The sequence below is a fragment of the Coregonus clupeaformis genome, chromosome 13, assembly GCF_020615455.1.
Source record: "Coregonus clupeaformis isolate EN_2021a chromosome 13, ASM2061545v1, whole genome shotgun sequence".
NCBI lineage: Eukaryota > Metazoa > Chordata > Actinopteri > Salmoniformes > Salmonidae > Coregonus > Coregonus clupeaformis.
Genome location: NC_059204.1, coordinates 45,263,786 through 45,282,505, shown reverse-complemented (window position 1 = coordinate 45,282,505; position 18,720 = coordinate 45,263,786). Strand labels below are relative to the sequence as shown.

At 48.5% G+C, this 18,720-nt stretch overlaps 1 protein-coding gene across 2 annotated transcripts in view; it reads left to right on the top strand.

The window, feature by feature from the left end:
• Window positions 1-18,720, top strand: part of LOC121579593 (serine/threonine-protein phosphatase 2B catalytic subunit alpha isoform-like) — a 51,064-nt gene that overhangs the window by 19,954 nt on the left and 12,390 nt on the right. For both annotated transcript variants that reach the window (XM_041894326.2, XM_041894325.2), the window contains exons 3-6: window positions 13,524-13,648; window positions 15,652-15,763; window positions 16,642-16,787; window positions 17,006-17,145. In XM_041894326.2, the coding sequence (XP_041750260.1) occupies window positions 13,524-13,648; window positions 15,652-15,763; window positions 16,642-16,787; window positions 17,006-17,145 (523 nt within the window). The remainder of the gene's footprint in view (window positions 1-13,523; window positions 13,649-15,651; window positions 15,764-16,641; window positions 16,788-17,005; window positions 17,146-18,720) is intronic.

Here is an 18,720-nt window from a genome sequence, read left to right as displayed (position 1 = left end):
TACCACATTCTATGGCAGCCATGTTAGCTCCCGTTAACAGAATGAGCATTATGATGCATTTAGCCTACATGACACTTCAAACACTTCAGCCATGTTAGCACCCCATTAACATTACACATTACATTTATTAAAAAACAATATTACAACAATATTACAAATTCTAAAAGTTGGCCAAACTGTGTATATGTTTGTGTATATGGCTCTGGCTATATCCACTGTCCAGATGCATGGAACATTCCATATGGTTTTTGTCGCTGGCGCAAAAGTCAGTCATTTAGCGAATCATTTCCATTATATTTGTCTGTTCAGTCGTAAGTTAGTTTTCTCTAAATATATTTTCCACACTTAGGAACTTAGTCATCCAGATGTGGTGATAGACAGCTGTCACTCTCAGCTGTTAGCCAGCTGGCTACCTAGCGTTACGTTAGCTTTGAGCTCTTCGCTTTGCTCACACTTCGCCGCTATTGCAGTCGTTGCATCCCAGCGATTGGTTCACGTTCATAGATCTGAAGGATGCGTATTTCTATGTGGCTATACATCCTCCCCACAGAAGGTTTCTGAGGTTTAATTTCAAGGGTGTGGCCACCGAGTTTCTGGTCCTGCCTTTCGGGCTCTCCCTATCACCCCGCACCTTTTCTATGGTAGTGGACGTGGCTTTGACACCGGTGTGGTGCCAGGGGATCTGCGTATTGACCTATCTGAATGATTGGCTGGTCATAGCGGAGTCGAGGGAACAGGTAGAGCTCCACACTGCTACACTGATTTCCCATATTCAGACTCAGGGGTTCATAGTGAATCACGAGAAAAGTTGTTTGACTCCGGCTCAACACATTCAGTTTCTGGGTCTCATTCTGGACTTGGTTCTGAATCATGTGTTTTGTCTGAACAGTGGAGAGTCGCATTCTGGCTCTGTCTGGCACAGTTTCAGCTGGGGCACTCTGTGCCTTTTCATTTGTGCCAGTGATTATTGGGTCTGATGACCTCTATGATAGCTGTGGTGCCTCTTGGACTTCTGTTGATGCGTCTGTGTCAGCGCTGGTTGATTGCTACGCATCTGGATGCATCTCGCTACTGCCATCAGTTGCTCAAGGTATCCCCATCGTGTCAAAGGGCGTTGACTCCTTGGAAGGACCCGTGTTGGCGGTGGCGTGCATCAACAGGTAGGGAGGGAGGCGGTCTAAAGGTCTTCACGGTTTCAACAGACCCGAAATTCAGAGATCTGACCTGGGACCCGGGCGGATCCGGGTCCTAAATTCAGACTTTTGTCTCGGATCTGGGTCGGGTCTGATATAATTGCCACAGGTCTCGGGCATGTGCAATTAAAATTGATTTACCGACTGGACCCGATTGGACGTCCTCTGTTAATGTAGTGTTTGTGTGACGAGAACTGCGCGAGCTTGTTATCTGTGTCAGCCAATTGAAACTCAATAAAACATACAGCTTATGTCCAGCTGAAACTGGTTCCGGCTGCTCACCTCACTTACGCCTGCTGCTGAGGAGAGAGAGAGAGGGAGAGAGAGAGAGAGAGAGAGAGTGAGTAAAAGGAGCCTTGGCCTAGGCTACTGTTGATTGCGAAGATGGAGTCCTTTTTTGTTGAAGTAAAACAAAAGTTAGAGGAGAAAGAGCATAGTGAAACGAAGCTGACAAGGGGAAGGTCCTCGGGGACGACAAGGGGAATGTCCTCGGGGACAAGTTTTGATATAGCAGTGGACAAAAATGTGAAGAACGCTGGCGCGGCCAAATGGACTATGTGCCATTCGCTATTGAGGTTGGATGCAATTTTCTACCTTTTATTTATTTTTGTATTTATTATCAATTGTTTAGTCATTATTATTATTGTAAATCATTGTTATTATTATTATAATTATAATTGTAGGCCTATTTAATAATCTAAACCAGTTCTTTAAATAGTTTGATTTTGTTGAGACATTTTTGTTAGCTAAATTAAGTTCTAAAGGCAGTGTGCACCGGCACACAAATATTATTTTTACAATTTGTTTTGTTTGTTTTTAAGGACACGTAACTGTGGATCATTTGGCCAATATCGCTTCTTTATTGATGGCGTTGGCAGGGCCCAGTTGGAGGTTCTGAAACAGCACGGGTCTGTTTGGGTCTGTTTTCCACTGTCCTTTTCGGAACGGGTCTGACTGTCCTCGGGTCCATTTGGAACAGGTCTCCGTTTTTTGAAAATGTATTTCTGCATATTGGGTCGGGTGGGAAAGCCACAGATCCATTTCCAACTTTTTGGACCTGTGAAGACCTCTAACTCGGTCTCTCTCTCTCCTACACCTGGCCCATTATCCGCTCGCATGGAGCAGTGCGCATTTCCTATCGCTCAGGTTGACGTATCTTCCCGGGTCTCTCAACGTGGGTGCGGATCTACTTTCCAGGGGGGTCCTATCTCTACAGAGTGGAGACTGCACCCCTCGGTGGTTCACCAGATATGGGACCAGTTCGGCAGGTCCGACGTAGATCTTTACGCATCGCGAGAAAACGTGCATTGTCATCTGTTCTTCTCAATGAAGGATCTGTTGGGAATGGATGCTTTGGCGTATTAGTGACCTCTGACCCTGCTCTATACGTTTCCTCCGGTGGACCTGATCCAGGCCAACGTGGAGAGGGTCCGTCAGGAGGATCTGTTGTTGGTGCACGGGAGAGTTTGGCACCCACAACCGCAGATATGGGATCTGTGGGTTTGGCCCCTGAAAGGTTGAATTTGACGGCTAGGGGTTTACCCTCGAACGTGATTACGACTATACAGTTGGCACTTGCGCCCTCTACGAGAGGGATGTATACATATAAGTGGCACGTGTTTGAGGGTTGGTGTCAGGTGAAAGCAGTTTCTCCTTTTCAGAGATCTTTGGTGGACATGTTGATGTTTTTGAAAGAGATTTTTGAGCAGGGTCTTTCTTTTTCCACTTTGAAGGTTTATATGGCAGCCATCTCGGCATGTCATGTATGGATTGACGGCTCTACCCCGGGGTCTCACCACTGGTGGTGCGGATCCTGAAAGGCGTACGTCGGCTCAGACCAGTGTCTAAGCCTATGGCACCGACCTGGGACCTGGCTTTGGTCCTGGATGCTCTGTGTGAGCCTCTGTGTGAACCACTGGAGTGTGGACCTGAATGTCCTTTCCTACAAGACTGCCCTGCTCATGGCCTTGGCATCGCAGTACTCCCTTCCTTGGCATCGCAGTACTCCCTTCCTGTTTGGAGTTTGCGCCTGGCGACTCCAAAGTGATGTTACATCCTAATGCCGCTTTTGCTCCCAAGGTTATTGTATTTCTTACAGGTCCCTGGCTTCCGAGCAGTTGCCTTTCTCACCTCCTCCGCTTTCTTCCAGTGAACAACAGAGGTTGCATGGCCTGTGTCCGGTGTGCGCTTTCCAAATGTACACTACATTAGACACCTGCTCGTCGAACATCTCATTCCAAAATCATGAGCATTAATATGGAGTTGGTTCCCCCTTTGCTGCTATAACAGCCTCCACTCTTTTGGGAAGGCTTTCCACTAGATGTTGGAACATTGCTGCGGGGACTTGCTTCCATTCAGCCACAAGAGCATTAGTGAGGTCGGGCATTGATGTTGGGCGATTAGGCTTGGCTCGCAGTCGGCGTTCCAATTCATCCCTAAGGTGTTCGATGGGGTTGAGGTCAGGGCTCTGTGCAGGCCAGTCAAGTTCTTCCACACCGTTCTCGACAAACCATTTCTGTATGGACCTCGGTTTGTGCACGGGGCATTGTCATGCTAAAAGAGGAAAGGGCCTTCCCCAAACTTTTGCCACAACGTTGGAAGCACAGAATCGTCTAGAATGTCATTATATGCTGTAGCGTTAAGATTTCCCTTCACTGGAACTAAGGGGCCTAGCCTGAACCATGAAAAACAGCCCCAGACCATTATTCTTCCTCCACCAAATTTTACAGTTGGCACTATGCATTCGGGCAGGTAGTGTTCTCCTGGCATCCTCCAAACCCAGATTCATCCGTCGGACTGCCAGATGGTGAAGCGTGATTCATCACTCCAGACGCGTTTCTCCAATGGCGGCGAGATTTACACCACCAGCCGACGCTTGGCATTGCACATGGTGATCTTAGGCTTGTGTGCGGCTGCTCGGCCATGGAAACCCATTTCATGAAGCTCCTGACGAACAGTTCTTGTGCTGACATTGCTTCCAGAGGCAGTTTGGAACTCGGTAGTGAGTGTTGCAACTGAGGACAGACTATTATTTAGGCGCTACACGCTTCAGCACTCAGCGGTGCCGTTCTGTGAGCATGTGTGGCCTACCACTTCACGGCTGAGCCGTTGTTGCTCCTAGACGTTTCCACTTCACAATAACAGCACTTACAGTTGACCGGGGCAGCTCTAGCAGGGCAGAAATTTGACGAACTGACTTGGAAAGGTGGCATCTTATGATGGTGCCACGTTGAAAGTCACTGAGCTCTTCAGTAAGGCCATTCTACTGCCAATGTTTGTCCATGGAGATTGCATGGCTGTGTGCTCAATTTTATACACCTGTTAGCAACGGGTGTGGCTGAAATAGCCGAATCCACTCATTTGAAGGGGTGTCCACAAACTTTTGTATATATAGTGTAAATGGATAGGACCAAGGATATCCGCATTGTGAGCAGCTTTTGCTAATCCAGCTCAGGGTAGGGCGCTTTCTAAGCAGCGTCTTTCTCATTGCATTGTGGAGGCTATTACATTTACATTTGAGTCATTTTGTCATGAGCCCTCTCACTCCACCGGGTTACCACCTTAATTGGTTTCCACTATCTTCCACTCTGCTCACCTCCCTCTCTCTACTCAGCCTAACTAGCTCCACCTGTCCCTGCTCTGCTCGGCTCTAATTACTCTGCCAGCTGCGCTGCATTACCCACTAACCTCTCCCAGTATTTAAGGCCCTGTCTTTCAGCTCTCCGGTGTCAGATCGTCTGCAAAGCTCACACCCGGAACCTGTTTGCTCGCGCTTCTGGCTCACCCTGGTTTTGTGACCCCCGGACCTGCCTGTTTATTGGATACTCTTCTGCCTTAGGAGATCCAGACCTGCTTCTGCCATTACGACTCCTGACTACTCTTCAATCCCGGTAACTCTGACCAGCCTTCTGCCTTGCTACTACGTATTTTGGATTCCCTTGAACTGTACTGCTGCCTGGTTTCATTCCGCCCTGTTGTGTCTGTGTCTCCCCCAGGACTTCTGGACCACCCACCACCGGCTTCATAGGGACGCATCGCTGCCACTGGGGGGGCACAGACCCAGCGCTTTGGACGGGATCCCTGTTACCCCTGGAGCCTTCATTCACTCCCCTACTTCCCTTTTCCCTTAAGTTTAATAAACTTTCTGGTGTGACGCAATTGTGGTCCTCTGGTCGTCTGTCTGAATCGTGACAGTACGATCTGACCATTATGGACTCAGCGCACACTTTCCCCGACATGGAAACCGATGAGCATGAGCAGCAGTTCCAGCAGCAGCAACAACAACTCGCCATGCTCATTCAACTCCTCACCAACCTTACCCCAGCCAGTCTGCCCACCAGCCCAGCCCCCGAGTTACCTGCCCCGGTCATTGCAGCCGCTGCTCCGGAACCCAAGATCGGAAACCATCAAGAAACTATCCAGTTTCACCTGCTCCCCTCTCCAGGCCAACCCCTCATCCTGGGTTACCCATGGCTCCGCCGGCACAACCCTCAGCTCGACTGGGTGACCGGGGTGATCAGGGAGTGGGGAGAGGACTGCCACCGAACCTGCCTGCTTGCTGCCGCACTACCCCCTCGGCCAGTACCTACTAACTCCGCTCCGGACCTCTCCAATGTCCCAGAATGCTACCATGGTCTCAGAGAGGTGTTTAACAAAGCAAGAGCCACATCTCTGCCCCCTCACCGACCGTACGACTGTGCCATCGACCTCCTCCCTGGAACAGCTCCTCCAAGGGGTCGTCTTTATTCGTTGTCTGCTCCTGAAAGAAAGTCCATGGAGGACTACATCAATGGCTCTCTGTCCGCAGGATTAATCCGTTCATCTTCATCTCCTGCTGGTGCTGGCTTCTTCTTTGTGGGGAAGAAGGACGGATCTCTTCGCCCCTGCATCGACTACAGGGGACTCAACGACATCACAGTGAAAAACCGTTACCCTCTGCCTCTGCTCACCTCTGCTTTTGAGTTGCTCCAGGGAGCCACTGTTTTTACCAAGTTGGATCTCAGAAACGCTTACCACCTAGTGCGGATCCGGGAGGGAGATGAATGGAAAACCGCATTCAATACACCAACTGGCCACTACGAGTATCTGGTTATGCCTTTTGGCCTCACCAATGCTCCTGCTGTGTTCCAGGCTCTAGTGAATGATGTACTGCGGGACATGTTAAACAAGTTTGTCTTCGTTACCTGGATGACATCTTAATTTACTCCAGAAACCTGTCTGAACACACCCGCCATGTCCAGCAAGTCCTTCATCGTCTTCTGGAGAATTCCCTCTACGCCAAGGCAGAGAAATGTGAGTTTCACGTCAAGACAGTGGCCTTCCTGGGGTACATAGTGGCAGAAGGAAGTATCCAAATGGATCCTGCCAAAGTATCAGCAGTCACCGTGGCCAGTTCCGGAGAACAGAAAGAAGCTGCAACAGTTTCTGGGGTTTGCTAACTTCTATAGGAAGTTTATCCGGAACTACAGTACCGTTGCTGCCCCTCTCACTGCTCTAACCAGCACCAAGCAACCCTTCACCTGGACCCCAGCAGCCGACAAAGCCTTCAGTACCCTCAAGGTGAGGTTCACCTCCGCTCCCATCCTCCAGATGCCTGATGTGGACCGGCAATTCATTGTGGAGGTGGACGCCGGATGTGGGAGTTGGTGCTGTGATTTCTCAGTGGGCTGCGGAGGATAGGAAGCTCCATCCCTGTGCCTTTTTCTCACGTCGGTTGTCCCCCTCTGAGTGCAATTACGACATAGGGAACCGTGAGCTGCTGGCTGTGAAGCTTGCCTTGGAGGAGTGGCGTCACTGGCTGGAGGGGTCCACCATTCCATTTCTCGTTTGGACCGATCATAAGAACTTGGAGTACATCCGCACGGCCAAACGGTTGAACTCCAGGCAGTCCCGCTGGGCCCTGTTCTTCACCAGGTTTAATTTCACTCTGTCATACCGGCCTGGATCACGCAACACCAAGCCAGACGCCCTCTCCCGTCAATTCCAGAAGGATGACACCCCTCCAAGGACCCTGTGTCGATTCTGCCAAGTCCCTGCATCGTTGCAGCTCTGACCTGGGCTGTTGAGGAACAGGTGCTGGAGGCTCTCCGTAACCAGCCAGGTCCCAGCACTTGCCCAGCTGACCGCCTTTTTGTCCCCGAAGATCTGAGGTCCCAGGTCATTCAGTGGGGACATGACTCCCGCCTAGCTTGTCACCCTGGCTCCACCCGCACTTACAACCTGCTCGCCCAGAGGTTCTGGTGGCCCTCTCTGAGGAAGGATGTACGGGAATTCGTCCAAGCCTGCCCCATCTGCAACCAACACAAGTCGTCCTGCCAGCCCCCAGCCGGATTGCTGCAGCCCCTGCCTGTGCCCAGACGTCCCTGGTCTCACATCGCCCTTGACTTTGTCACGGGGCTGCCCCCTTCAAGTGGCATGACCGTCATTCTCACCATCGTTGACCGGTTCAGCAAGATGGCACACTTCATTCCCCTCCCCAAGCTCCCAACCGCCAAGGAGACCGCCCAGGTGGTCCTGGAACACGTCTTCGGATCCACGGACTGCCAAGGGATGTTGTTTCTGACCGTGGTCCACAATTCTCCTCCGCTTTTTGGAAGGAGTTCTGTCACCTGCTGGGAGCCACAGTCAGTCTGACTTCCGGATTCCATCCCCAATCCAATGGGCAGTCAGAGCGGGCTAATCAGGAGCTCGAGAAGGCACTGCGATGCATGACTTCACGCAACCCCCACTCCTGGTCGCAGCAATTGACATGGGTGGAGTACGCACACAATTCTCTGACCTGCTCTGCCATCGGTATGTCCCCTTTCCAATGTGTTTATGGATACCAGCCTCCTCTATTTGCCAGCCAGGAGGAGGAGGTTACTTGCCCATCTGCACTTGCTTTTGCCCGTCGATGTCGCCGCACCTGGTCACAAGCCCGAGCCACACTCCTCAGGTCCGTTGCCAGCTACACTACCGGGGCCAACCGTCGGAGAATTCCTGCTCCCACCTACCATGTTGGTCAAAGGGTGTGGTTGTCATCGAAGAACCTGCCACTCAGGGTGGAGTCGCAGAAGCTGGCACCTCGGTTCATTGGCCCATTCCCTATCATAAGAGTGATTAGCCCAACTGCTGTCCGGCTCCAACTGCCTAATTCCCCTGAGGGTGCACCCCACTTTCCATGTGTCTAAGATTAAGCCCATCCATGAGAGTCCGCTGGTCCCTGCTGCGCCTGGTCCTCCTCCTCCACGGCTCGTCGATGGTGGTCTGGTTTACACCGTCCGCCGCCTGCTTCGGTCCAGACGGAGGGGTAGGGGTCTCCAGTACCTCATTGACTGGGAGGGCTATGGACCTGAGGAAAGGACCTGGGTGCCAGCTAGTCGGATTGTGGATAGGACTCTCATCACCGCTTTCCACCAACGGCATCCTGATCAACCTGCAATCCGTAGGGGGCCGCCCCAGAGGGGTCCCTAACCGTCCGGCCCGCTCGGCTTCCTGTCCTGTGCCTGATCCTGTCTCGGGACCTGTCCCATCTCCCGACCACGGCCCTCCGGCTTCCTCCGAGGATGAGGACGTTCACTCGGACCGTTCGGAGGAGTTCTAGCCCTCCTCCGGCTCCCTCCTCCCGCCCGGCGTGGTGTTGCTCTTGGGACTTCTGGGGCCGTCCCTTGGGGGGGGTTCTGTCATGAGCCCTCTCACTCCACCGGGTTACCACCTTAATTGGTTTCCACTATCTTCCACTCTGCTCACCTCCCTCTCTCTACTCAGCCTAACTAGCTCCACCTGTCCCTGCTCTGCTCGGCTCTAATTACTCTGCCAGCTGCGCTGCATTACCCACTAACCTCTCCCAGTATTTAAGGCCCTGTCTTTCAGCTCTCCGGTGTCAGATCGTCTGCAAAGCTCACACCCGGAACCTGTTTGCTCGCGCTTCTGGCTCACCCTGGTTTTGTGACCCCGGACCTGCCTGTTTATTGGATACTCTTCTGCCTTAGGAGATCCAGACCTGCTTCTGCCATTACGACTCCTGACTACTCTTCAATCCCGGTAACTCTGACCAGCCTTCTGCCTTGCTACTACGTATTTTGGATTCCCTTGAACTGTACTGCTGCCTGGTTTCATTCCGCCCTGTTGTGTCTGTGTCTCCCCCCCCCCAGGACTTCTGGACCACCCACCACCGGCTTCATAGGACGCATCGCTGCCACTGGGGGGGGCACAGACCCAGCGCTTTGGACGGGATCCCTGTTACCCCTGGAGCCTTCATTCACTCCCTACTTCCCTTTTCCCTTAAGTTTAATAAACTTTCTGGTGTGACGCAATTGTGGTCCTCTGGTCGTCTGTCTGAATCGTGACACATTTAGCAGACGCTCTTATCCAGAGCGACTTACAGTTAGTGAATACATATTATTATTCATACTGGCCCCCCCGTGGAAATCGAACCCACAACCCTGGCGTTGCAAACGCCATGCTCTTTCAACTGAGCTACACCCCACAATGGTTGCCTAGCGATATGCATGCTCACTCCACTAGGGGTGTGGCAGCTTCTTGCACAGTGTTCAGGGGCATGATGATTGGTGATATCTATGCTGCAGCGAGTTGGGATTCCCCACATGCCTTTGTGAGGTTTTATCGCTTGGCTGTAACTGCTCCCAGTGTGGCTCATGGTGTTCTTATGGCTGGGTCCGGGAGTGGGTGTTAGGCAGTGTGGAGGTTGTACATTTATCAGGGTTACCACAGTTTTCCTCTGGGTTTGAGCCTCGGGCTGCCGTGGTTCATCGACTCTGTTTGATGCTATGCAGCGCACGTGTGTCACGACAGGTGTTCTGTTGTTTTGGACTTGCGATTCCTTGTACGAGTTCTGACATTTCAGGCTTACAAGGTAAGTATTGTTCTTGGAACCATGGGGTGGATGGACTTGGGCTGCAGTGGCAGCGTGTCAGTGCACATAGCCAAGTTGCAGCAGGTTCTGGTTCCCTATATGGGGCTCTGACAGTTCAGGCTTCTTGGTTAAGTATTAGGGAAAAAGGTGGCTTCTGTAACCCCTTTTTGGAGTCGGTGAAACCTGTGTATGCTTGAGCTGCCGTGGGCCTCCTAGTTTGGTACCCTCTGAGCTGTATGTCCCCTAGTATGTTATTCCGAGTGACCGACTGAAAGGGAACGTGCAGTTATGAATATAATTACTGTTTCCTGAAGGAGGGAACGAGGTATAACATATTTTGTCCCCACATATTTGGGCTCACTGAATTGAGGAAATGAATGCGAGCCCCGGTATTATAGCCAGGAAGGCGGGGCTTCCGAAGGCGGGCTCAGCATCCATTGGCCCGTTGGGAGTGATTTCAGTTTTCTTCAGGTGAATATGATTGGTTGTTGATTCCCCATAGTATGTTAAACCTCGTTCCCTCCTTCTGGGAAGAATAGTTATATTCAGAACTGTACAGTGACTCCACCAAGCCCACAGTGATGGTAGAGCTGAACACCCCGATAGTCCGGACTCATCCACACCACTGAGCATGAGCACATCCCAGCCACAGCTGCCTGCCTGCTGGAGCACCCAGGTGGCTCAAATGGACTAAGATAACCTTTCAAAATGCTAGGCACCTTTTGGATATTGTAAACGTGGGAAGCCGTTTAGAAGCAATTGCGAGGGACGGAGAGACGGAAGGACGGAGAGCGTTTATGTGTGTGTTTGCTGTAGATAGACATGTGAAATAGCTTTCTGATGGTACTGGGGAACAATGATTCAAGTAATAGTATTTACCATTGCGTCTAATCACATAGCAGGTAGACCTATTTACCATTACGTCTAATCACATAGCAAGTAGAACTATTTACCATTACGTCTAATCACATAGCAAGTAGACCTATTTACCATTACGTCTAATCACATAGCAAGTAGACCTATTTACCATTACGTCTAATCACATAGCAAGTAGACCTATTTACCATTACGTCTAATCACATAGCAAGTAGACCTATTTACCATTACGTCTAATCACATAGCAAGTAGACCTATTTACCATTACGTCTAATCACATAGCAAGTAGACCTATTTACCATTACGTCTAATCACATAGCAAGTAGACCTATTTACCATTACGTCTAATCACATAGCAAGTAGACCTATTTACCATGACAGTTACTAAAGCATGCACAAAGCTTCTTGCTTTTATGATACGGTCTTGAAATTAATAATAGACGATTTTCAGGCATACATTTTTCGTCTTCATTTTGGCTTATCTTACCAAGTCATTATGAACAGAGGGTTAGACTAACTCACAACACGTGCACACAAACAACTCGCACACAAAGGCACGAGTCTCACGCACGCACGCATAGACAAACCTGAAAACACAACAGCACAGCATAGGCACACTCACTCATTGGACATTGCTGGTTCATTCAGATACACATCCTTATTGTGATCGGATTTAATCTTGCCTCTGTCATTAGACCAGTATTCATTGGATGCTAGATGCAGACTAACTTACATAATACTGCCTCCAGAAAGGAAGGTATTGAAGAATGGTGTGAGAGAGTTACAGAAAAGGGAAAGAAATAGAGGGAAAGAGAAAGGGATAGAAATAGTAGGCATGGGCTGGGAAACGAGTGAAAGAAAATAATGGGAGTAGAGAGAAAAAGATGGAGAGATAATGGAAGAGAGCGAGTGAGAGAGAGAGAGAGAGAGAGAGAGACAGAGGAGGGGGTGGAAGTGGAGGTTCTGTTCTGTGCACATCAGCCTTTTCTACCCTCCCCCATGTCTGAATCCCCTGCCATACTAAGGCCATGGAGGAAGAGGAGGGCTGGAGTAAGGCAGTAGAGGACACAGGAACTCACAGTTTACCATATTACATCAGTAGCTAGTGTTCACTTAGACTGGGCTGTAATGTGAGACCTGACCAATTTGCTTTGTCAGATAACTGCCAATTGTATATTTATCCTGTGTTTATACAGGTGATGCCATTGAGATTAGAAATCTATTTGTACATGGGGGGTACCTGCCTGTCCTTGTTTGTGTGCTATAATTGAGTTTAAAATAGGAACACTGTGTATCACCGACATTAGGGGCCATAGGTTCTTATAAATATATTTGTTTCATTTGGTATCAGTACCCATTTTCATTTCATTCCTGCTCTGAGAAAGGCATTGGTTGCCATTGTGCAGCATGGTGTTAGTTTTCAAGCTATACTAGGAGTTGTAAACATGATGAATAGACATAGCCCACTGTACAGATGGCTCCTCCAACTGGGACTGAGTGATTGGTGGACAGACTGATGAAATGGTTGATTGATTGGTGGGAGATGGTAAATGGAGACAGGATACCTTAGTTACAGTACAGGAGTAGTCCTTTGACCCTCTGGTGAACAAGTGCCACAAAAATGAGGGTCATATGCTTTATTTATTTAGCATGAAATATGGATGATGATGTGTGTATCAGTGCATAGACATTCTTAAGAATAGAGTTGCAAGTGTGGATCTCTATGTAAGACTACTGTATTCTTGCTATTGCTAGCACTGTGTTTGAATGTCTGTGCTTAGTCTTACGTGTGCATGAATGCATGTGTGTGTGTATTTATGCATTCATGTACTACTGTATGTGCGGTGCGCAAATACTATTTGTGCGTGCAAGCGTGTGTGTGTGTTGATTGCTTTACTCACACAAGCAGAGGCTCCCACTCGCGTTGCTCTGAGCTTTGAGTGGGCGAAGGCCACAGTGGAGCTGATAGAGGGAGACAGAGGCAGACAGATGGAGGAGAGGGAGGGAAATAGAGTGATGATGAAAGAGAGGAGATGGGGGAAGATTGGGAAATTAGATGCAGGTTGGTGCTGTAAAGTCCAGTTGTTATTGTCTCCAGGGGATTGGAGCCAGCCAGCCAGAGTCCCAGCCTCCCAGGCTCCCTCCCCCAGGCCCAGGGTCCCTGAGCCACACCCACCTCCTACTGGGGTAGAGAGAGGGGCCTCTGGGGGCAAACACCCAGGCAGCATCTCCATGCCAACACCGCATGAGGGCGAGATAAACAAAAACTCCCATTTATTTCATTATTTATTCTCCTAAAAATCATATCACCGTGGCAACAGGAGTTTGCAACTTTTCTCATCGCTCTCTCTCTCTCTTTCTTTCTGTCTCTCTCGCTCTCTCTCACTCAGAGAAAATCACTGAGCCGAGAAACAGCATGAATCTTCTACTGTCTGACTTACACAGGAAAAGCATGCATCACACAGGCACTCTCTTTTCCTCAGTACCACACACACACTTTATCATATATAAAATGCCTGCTGTGTACTATATGTACTGCTAACAGACCCAGTGATAATGTGTTCATGTGTTCTCATGGTGTGGGATGTGATGTTTTGCAGTGTGCGGGGATATCCATGGGCAGTTCTTTGACCTTATGAAGCTGTTTGAGGTGGGTGGCTCGCCGGCCACGACGCGGTACCTATTCCTGGGAGACTATGTGGACCGGGGATACTTCAGTATCGAGGTAAGAGACACCCACCAAACACCCTCTTCCCTTAGTGCTCACAAACTATCTTTGTCTGTACTTATATCAGTGTTTAATCCAACACCTCAATTTAAACCAATGCACAGAGACAGATATACCAAATACACACTGCAGAGATACACAAGACACACGCTCTGGAGCTGGTTATGATGACTTCTGCCCCAGGTTATAAATCCCCTATATTATCTCTCTACCTGGTTGGTTGTGACTGGAGGGCTTTCCTAATAGGAGCCATTAGGAGCTCATTCTCTCTGCTGAGGCATAGGCTGCCTTTGCAGTGTGACACCCACCAAACACCCTCTTCCCTTAGTGCTCACAAACTATCTTTGTCTGTACTTATATCAGTGTTTAATCCAACACCTCAATTTAAACCAATGCACAGAGACAGATATACCAAATACACACTGCAGAGATACACAAGACACACGCTCTGGAGCTGGTTATGATGACTTCTGCCCCAGGTTATAAATCCCCTATATTATCTCTCTACCTGGTTGGTTGTGACTGGAGGGCTTTCCTAATAGGAGCCATTAGGAGCTCATTCTCTCTGCTGAGGCATAGGCTGCCTTTAGACTGGAGGTATTCCTGCCGTTTCCACATGGAATGAGACGAATGGCATCTCTGTCCTGCTGCCTCCCTACCTGTGCCTCTCCGTGTGCTGTGCTGCTTCCCTGCGCTGCGTGAGGAGGAGCTATAGTGCACTGAAACGCCGCAAAAACACCAGCGCTTCCCCCCGGAATCTGCCGTGAGGAGGAAGGAGGAATCATCCAATCACATGCAATCGATGCTGACACGTTGTCTTTGCATAAAGGAAGGCTCTCCCGCTGGTCTGAAGGGTTGATTATCCCCAAACAGACTGGCTCCACACTAATTCTCATGATTAGCACACTATCTTTATCAGCTGTCAGCAGATCAATGGCTGGGGGTCCTCATCTGATATATACTGAACAACAATATAAACGCAACATGTAAAGTGTTGGTCCGATGTTTCATGAGCTGAAATAACAGATACCAGAAATGTTCCGTACGCACAGAAAGCTTATTTCTCTCAGATTTTGTGCACACATTTGTTTACATCGCTGTTAGTGAGCATTTCTCCTTTGCCAAGATAATCCATCCACCTGACAGGTGTGGCAAATCAAGAAGCTGATTAAACAGCATGATCATTACATAGGTTCACCTTGTGCTGGGGACAATAAAAGGCCACTCTAAAATGTGCAGTTTGTCACACAATGCCACAGATGTCTCAAGTTTTGAGGGAGCGTGCAATTGGCATGCTGACTGCAAGAATGTCCACCAGAGCTGTTGGCAGAGAATTTAATGTTCATTTCTCTACCATAAGCTGCCTCCAACGTTGTTTTAGAGAATTTGGCAGTATCTCCAACCGGCCTCACAACTGCAGACCACGTGTAACCACGCCAGCCCAGGACCTCCACATCCAGCTTCTTCAATTACGGAATCGTCTGAAACCAGCCACCCAGACAGCCGAGTATTTCTGTCTGTAATAAAGCCCTTTTGTGGGGAAAAACTCATTCTGATTGGCTAGGCCTGGCTCCCCAGTGGGTTGGCCTGGCTCCAAGTGGGTGGGCCTATGCCCACCCATGGCTGCGCCCCTGCCCAGTCATGTGAAATCAATAGATTAGGGCCTAAATAATTTATTTCAATTGACTGATTTACTTATATGAACTGTAACTCAGTAAAATCGTTGAAATGGTTGCGTGTTGCGTTTATATTTTTCAAATAAAGGTCAATTTTAGGCCTTTTCTGGTTTGAGCTCAAGGCAGTCATTGATCGTGATACAGTCTGATTTTATATCCCATGTCATATTATATAATGTTAATTTTTCTATCGTCAAGCTGCAGCCTGGTGCAGGCCTTTTTTCTTAGGGCCCGAACTGTGTATTTGATCATTGTGCGTATTTGTGTGTATGTAAACTGAGCTAATAACCCTAGCTAATAACCCTTTATCTACTCTCTTGACAGTGTGTTTTGTACCTTTGGTCGCTGAAAATCCTCTACCCAAAGACGCTATTTTTACTGCGAGGAAACCACGAATGTAGACATTTGACAGAATACTTCACCTTCAAACAAGAATGTGAGTACTCTCCAGAGATGTTCTATTTCTTTCTGTGTCATCTCATGCATTGTTCCTTGAGAGGCTATGAAATGATTCTTGAAAAACGAAAGCATGCCACATTAGAGATAAGTAGTGGATGGGTGGTTAGAGTGGAGGTCTCCCATGAGGAGGAGCAGGCAGGAGGCTTCAAGGACATGTATACCTGAGAGAGTTGCAGCAGAGTTGACTGGAACCTATTTCTGTATCTTCTCCGGTGGCACATCACCATGGTTACCATTGCTGTGAAAGGTTGGGGATTAGGAGTTAATGAAAAAACACTGCATGGCATACATGCACACACACACACAAACAAAGATTAAACAGAGCGAGCCTTGGGAGAAGGGTAAGAAGGTGTTGTGATGAATATCAGAGATCCCTGAGATGGGAAGGAATAGGACAGAAGGTAGAGGTGTTCTCTGGGTCTCGATACATCCACGGAGAAGTGCATGATGGGAGTCATCTTGTTCTTCTCTGCTCAGTTGGATCACACAATACAGTATATCTTCTTGAGAGAGGATGGTTGGATGTTATTATGAAAAAAGTACAAAAATGTATGCACTCACTACTGTAAGTCGCTCTGGATCAAAGTGCCTGCTAAATGACTAAAATGTAAAAGTTCTTGAGTGTGAGATCTTGTGTTTGTTCTTACTTGGAGTATCTATTCCAGGCTGAAATCTCTCTTACGTGTGAATCATGCATTACTGTCAATGGACAGCTTATGTAACAATTGAAGTTATTAGCCCGTATCTCACATCAGGATTCCACCTTGATGGATGATGAATGTGGTCCCTGAGGTCCCTGTCTGTATCATTGTACTGATCCAGTTGTTTCTGTCTGTCGCTCTCTGTGGTGGACAGGTAAAATCAAGTACTCGGAGCAGGTGTATGACTCATGCATGGACGCTTTTGACTGCCTTCCCCTGGCTGCCCTCATGAACCAGCAGTTTCTGTGTGTCCACGGAGGACTCTCACCAGAAATACACACCTTAGATGACATAAAGAAGGTACTGAACCAGCACCATGGCACTGACAAGCCATGCATAGGAAAATCACATGAACTGTGTTTCATGTCTTTGTATACTTGAGTACAGCACTTTGTGTGTGTGCATGCGTGCGTACCTGCGAGCGTGCTTACCTGTGTGCGTGAGTGATTGTTGTTTTTGTGTTAGAATATTTGCGCGTTTGCTTGTGTTTGAATTCAGTATGTTTCTCTCTGCTGTAGATAGACCGGTTCAAGGAGCCTCCAGCGTTTGGGCCCATGTGTGACCTACTGTGGTCTGACCCTCTGGAGGACTTTGGCAATGAGAAAACCCAGGAGTACTTCAGCCACAACACAGTCCGAGGCTGCTCCTACTTCTACAGGTCAGCTCTCTCTCTCTCTCCACCTCAACACTTTCTTTCTTTCATAACTATTCCTCATGTTTTTAAGCCATCAATTATCACTCTCTGGATCTGTCGACCAAACAATTACCTCCAAACCAAACAGCATGAATCCTATCTCAAATTGTACACACACAGGGACATACAGCACGTACACACAATACACACCCCCAATGTGCATCTGTGTTGCCGTGGTTCTGTATCCTGTCAGCCATAGTGTGTGGCATCATATGTCATGTCTGTGTGAGATGCAGCCGCTGCACTGACCTACTTTCTGGGTGCCGAGGGAATTTGGGCGGAAAGCCTTGGATGTATAGGGGCTGCATACCGTAGGCTCTCCAGGAGCTCAGGGCACAGCCATTATTCTGGTTTTTTTCTTTCCTGCGCAAATCTTTGAACACTTAAATATTTCACACGCTGATGACAACTTAGATGGGGCGTGGCTGTGGGGAGGGGTAGAGGGGATGGTGGTGGTAGGATGGAATGGATGGAGATTTTGGTATAATACATGGCTGTGGAAGGTGAATACTCATTAGAGGCTTTTTTTACACACAGAAACAAGTGCACACCTCAGGTCATTGGTCTGTCAGTTTGAGAGGGGGCATATAGTATCCTTGGTGATGGTAGGTGGTATTGGTGGATCTCAGCTAACCTATGTCCATGTTTTAAAGGCTTTGTGTCCTTTTGTGGACTGTATCATTCTGACTGACCACAGCAATACATTAAGGGAACTATCAGACAGCCACATAACACTGAATGTAGTCCCACCCAGCATCCTTGTTGTTAGGTGGTGGACTGAGCTTGTTTTGATATGATGAGGTGAAAGCCCTATGGTCTGGTTTGTCAGTGAGGACAATAGTGTCTTCGGGGAACAGTTCAGTAATGCGTCTCATCAGTCCCTCTTTAACGCTAAGGTTTCAGCACCTGAAGGTTTTACCACTACAGTGGTCCAGAGAAACACCTCAGTAGCCAAATCTGACACAGGAATGAGAGACCCCCTTCTCTGACCAACTGAGCCATGGATTAAAAAACTGCAGCACATTTAGGTCAATCAATATGTAGGCTTGAGTCATCGGTGTGTGCATAACAATAGTTTATAACCATTGTGAAAGTAATATTTTATTTTCAGATTTTGCTCATTTACAACAGCAATTTGCATGTTTTATTCATGCTGATTGTAGTCTCTCTTTTTTCTGTTGATGATCTCATTGTGGTCCTCTGTAGCTCAGCTGGTAGAGCACGGTGCTTGTAACGCCAAGGTAGTGGGTTCGATCCCCGGGACCACCCATACACAAATATGTATGCACGCATGACTGTAAGTCGCTTTGGATAAAAGTGTCTGCTAAATGGCATATTATTATTAAATGGCATATTATTGTATATAGTGGAAGTAGCATAGGGAAGCACTGTCATAATTATCAGAGAGCTAGCTAGCATCCAAGGCCGGATTAAGAAATCATAGGCCCCAGGCTGTCTACACTCATTGAGATCGGGCTCCTGAGTCTTCCTGGGGTTGGCAGTTGCAGTGAAAAAATAAAAAAGATATACTACATACAG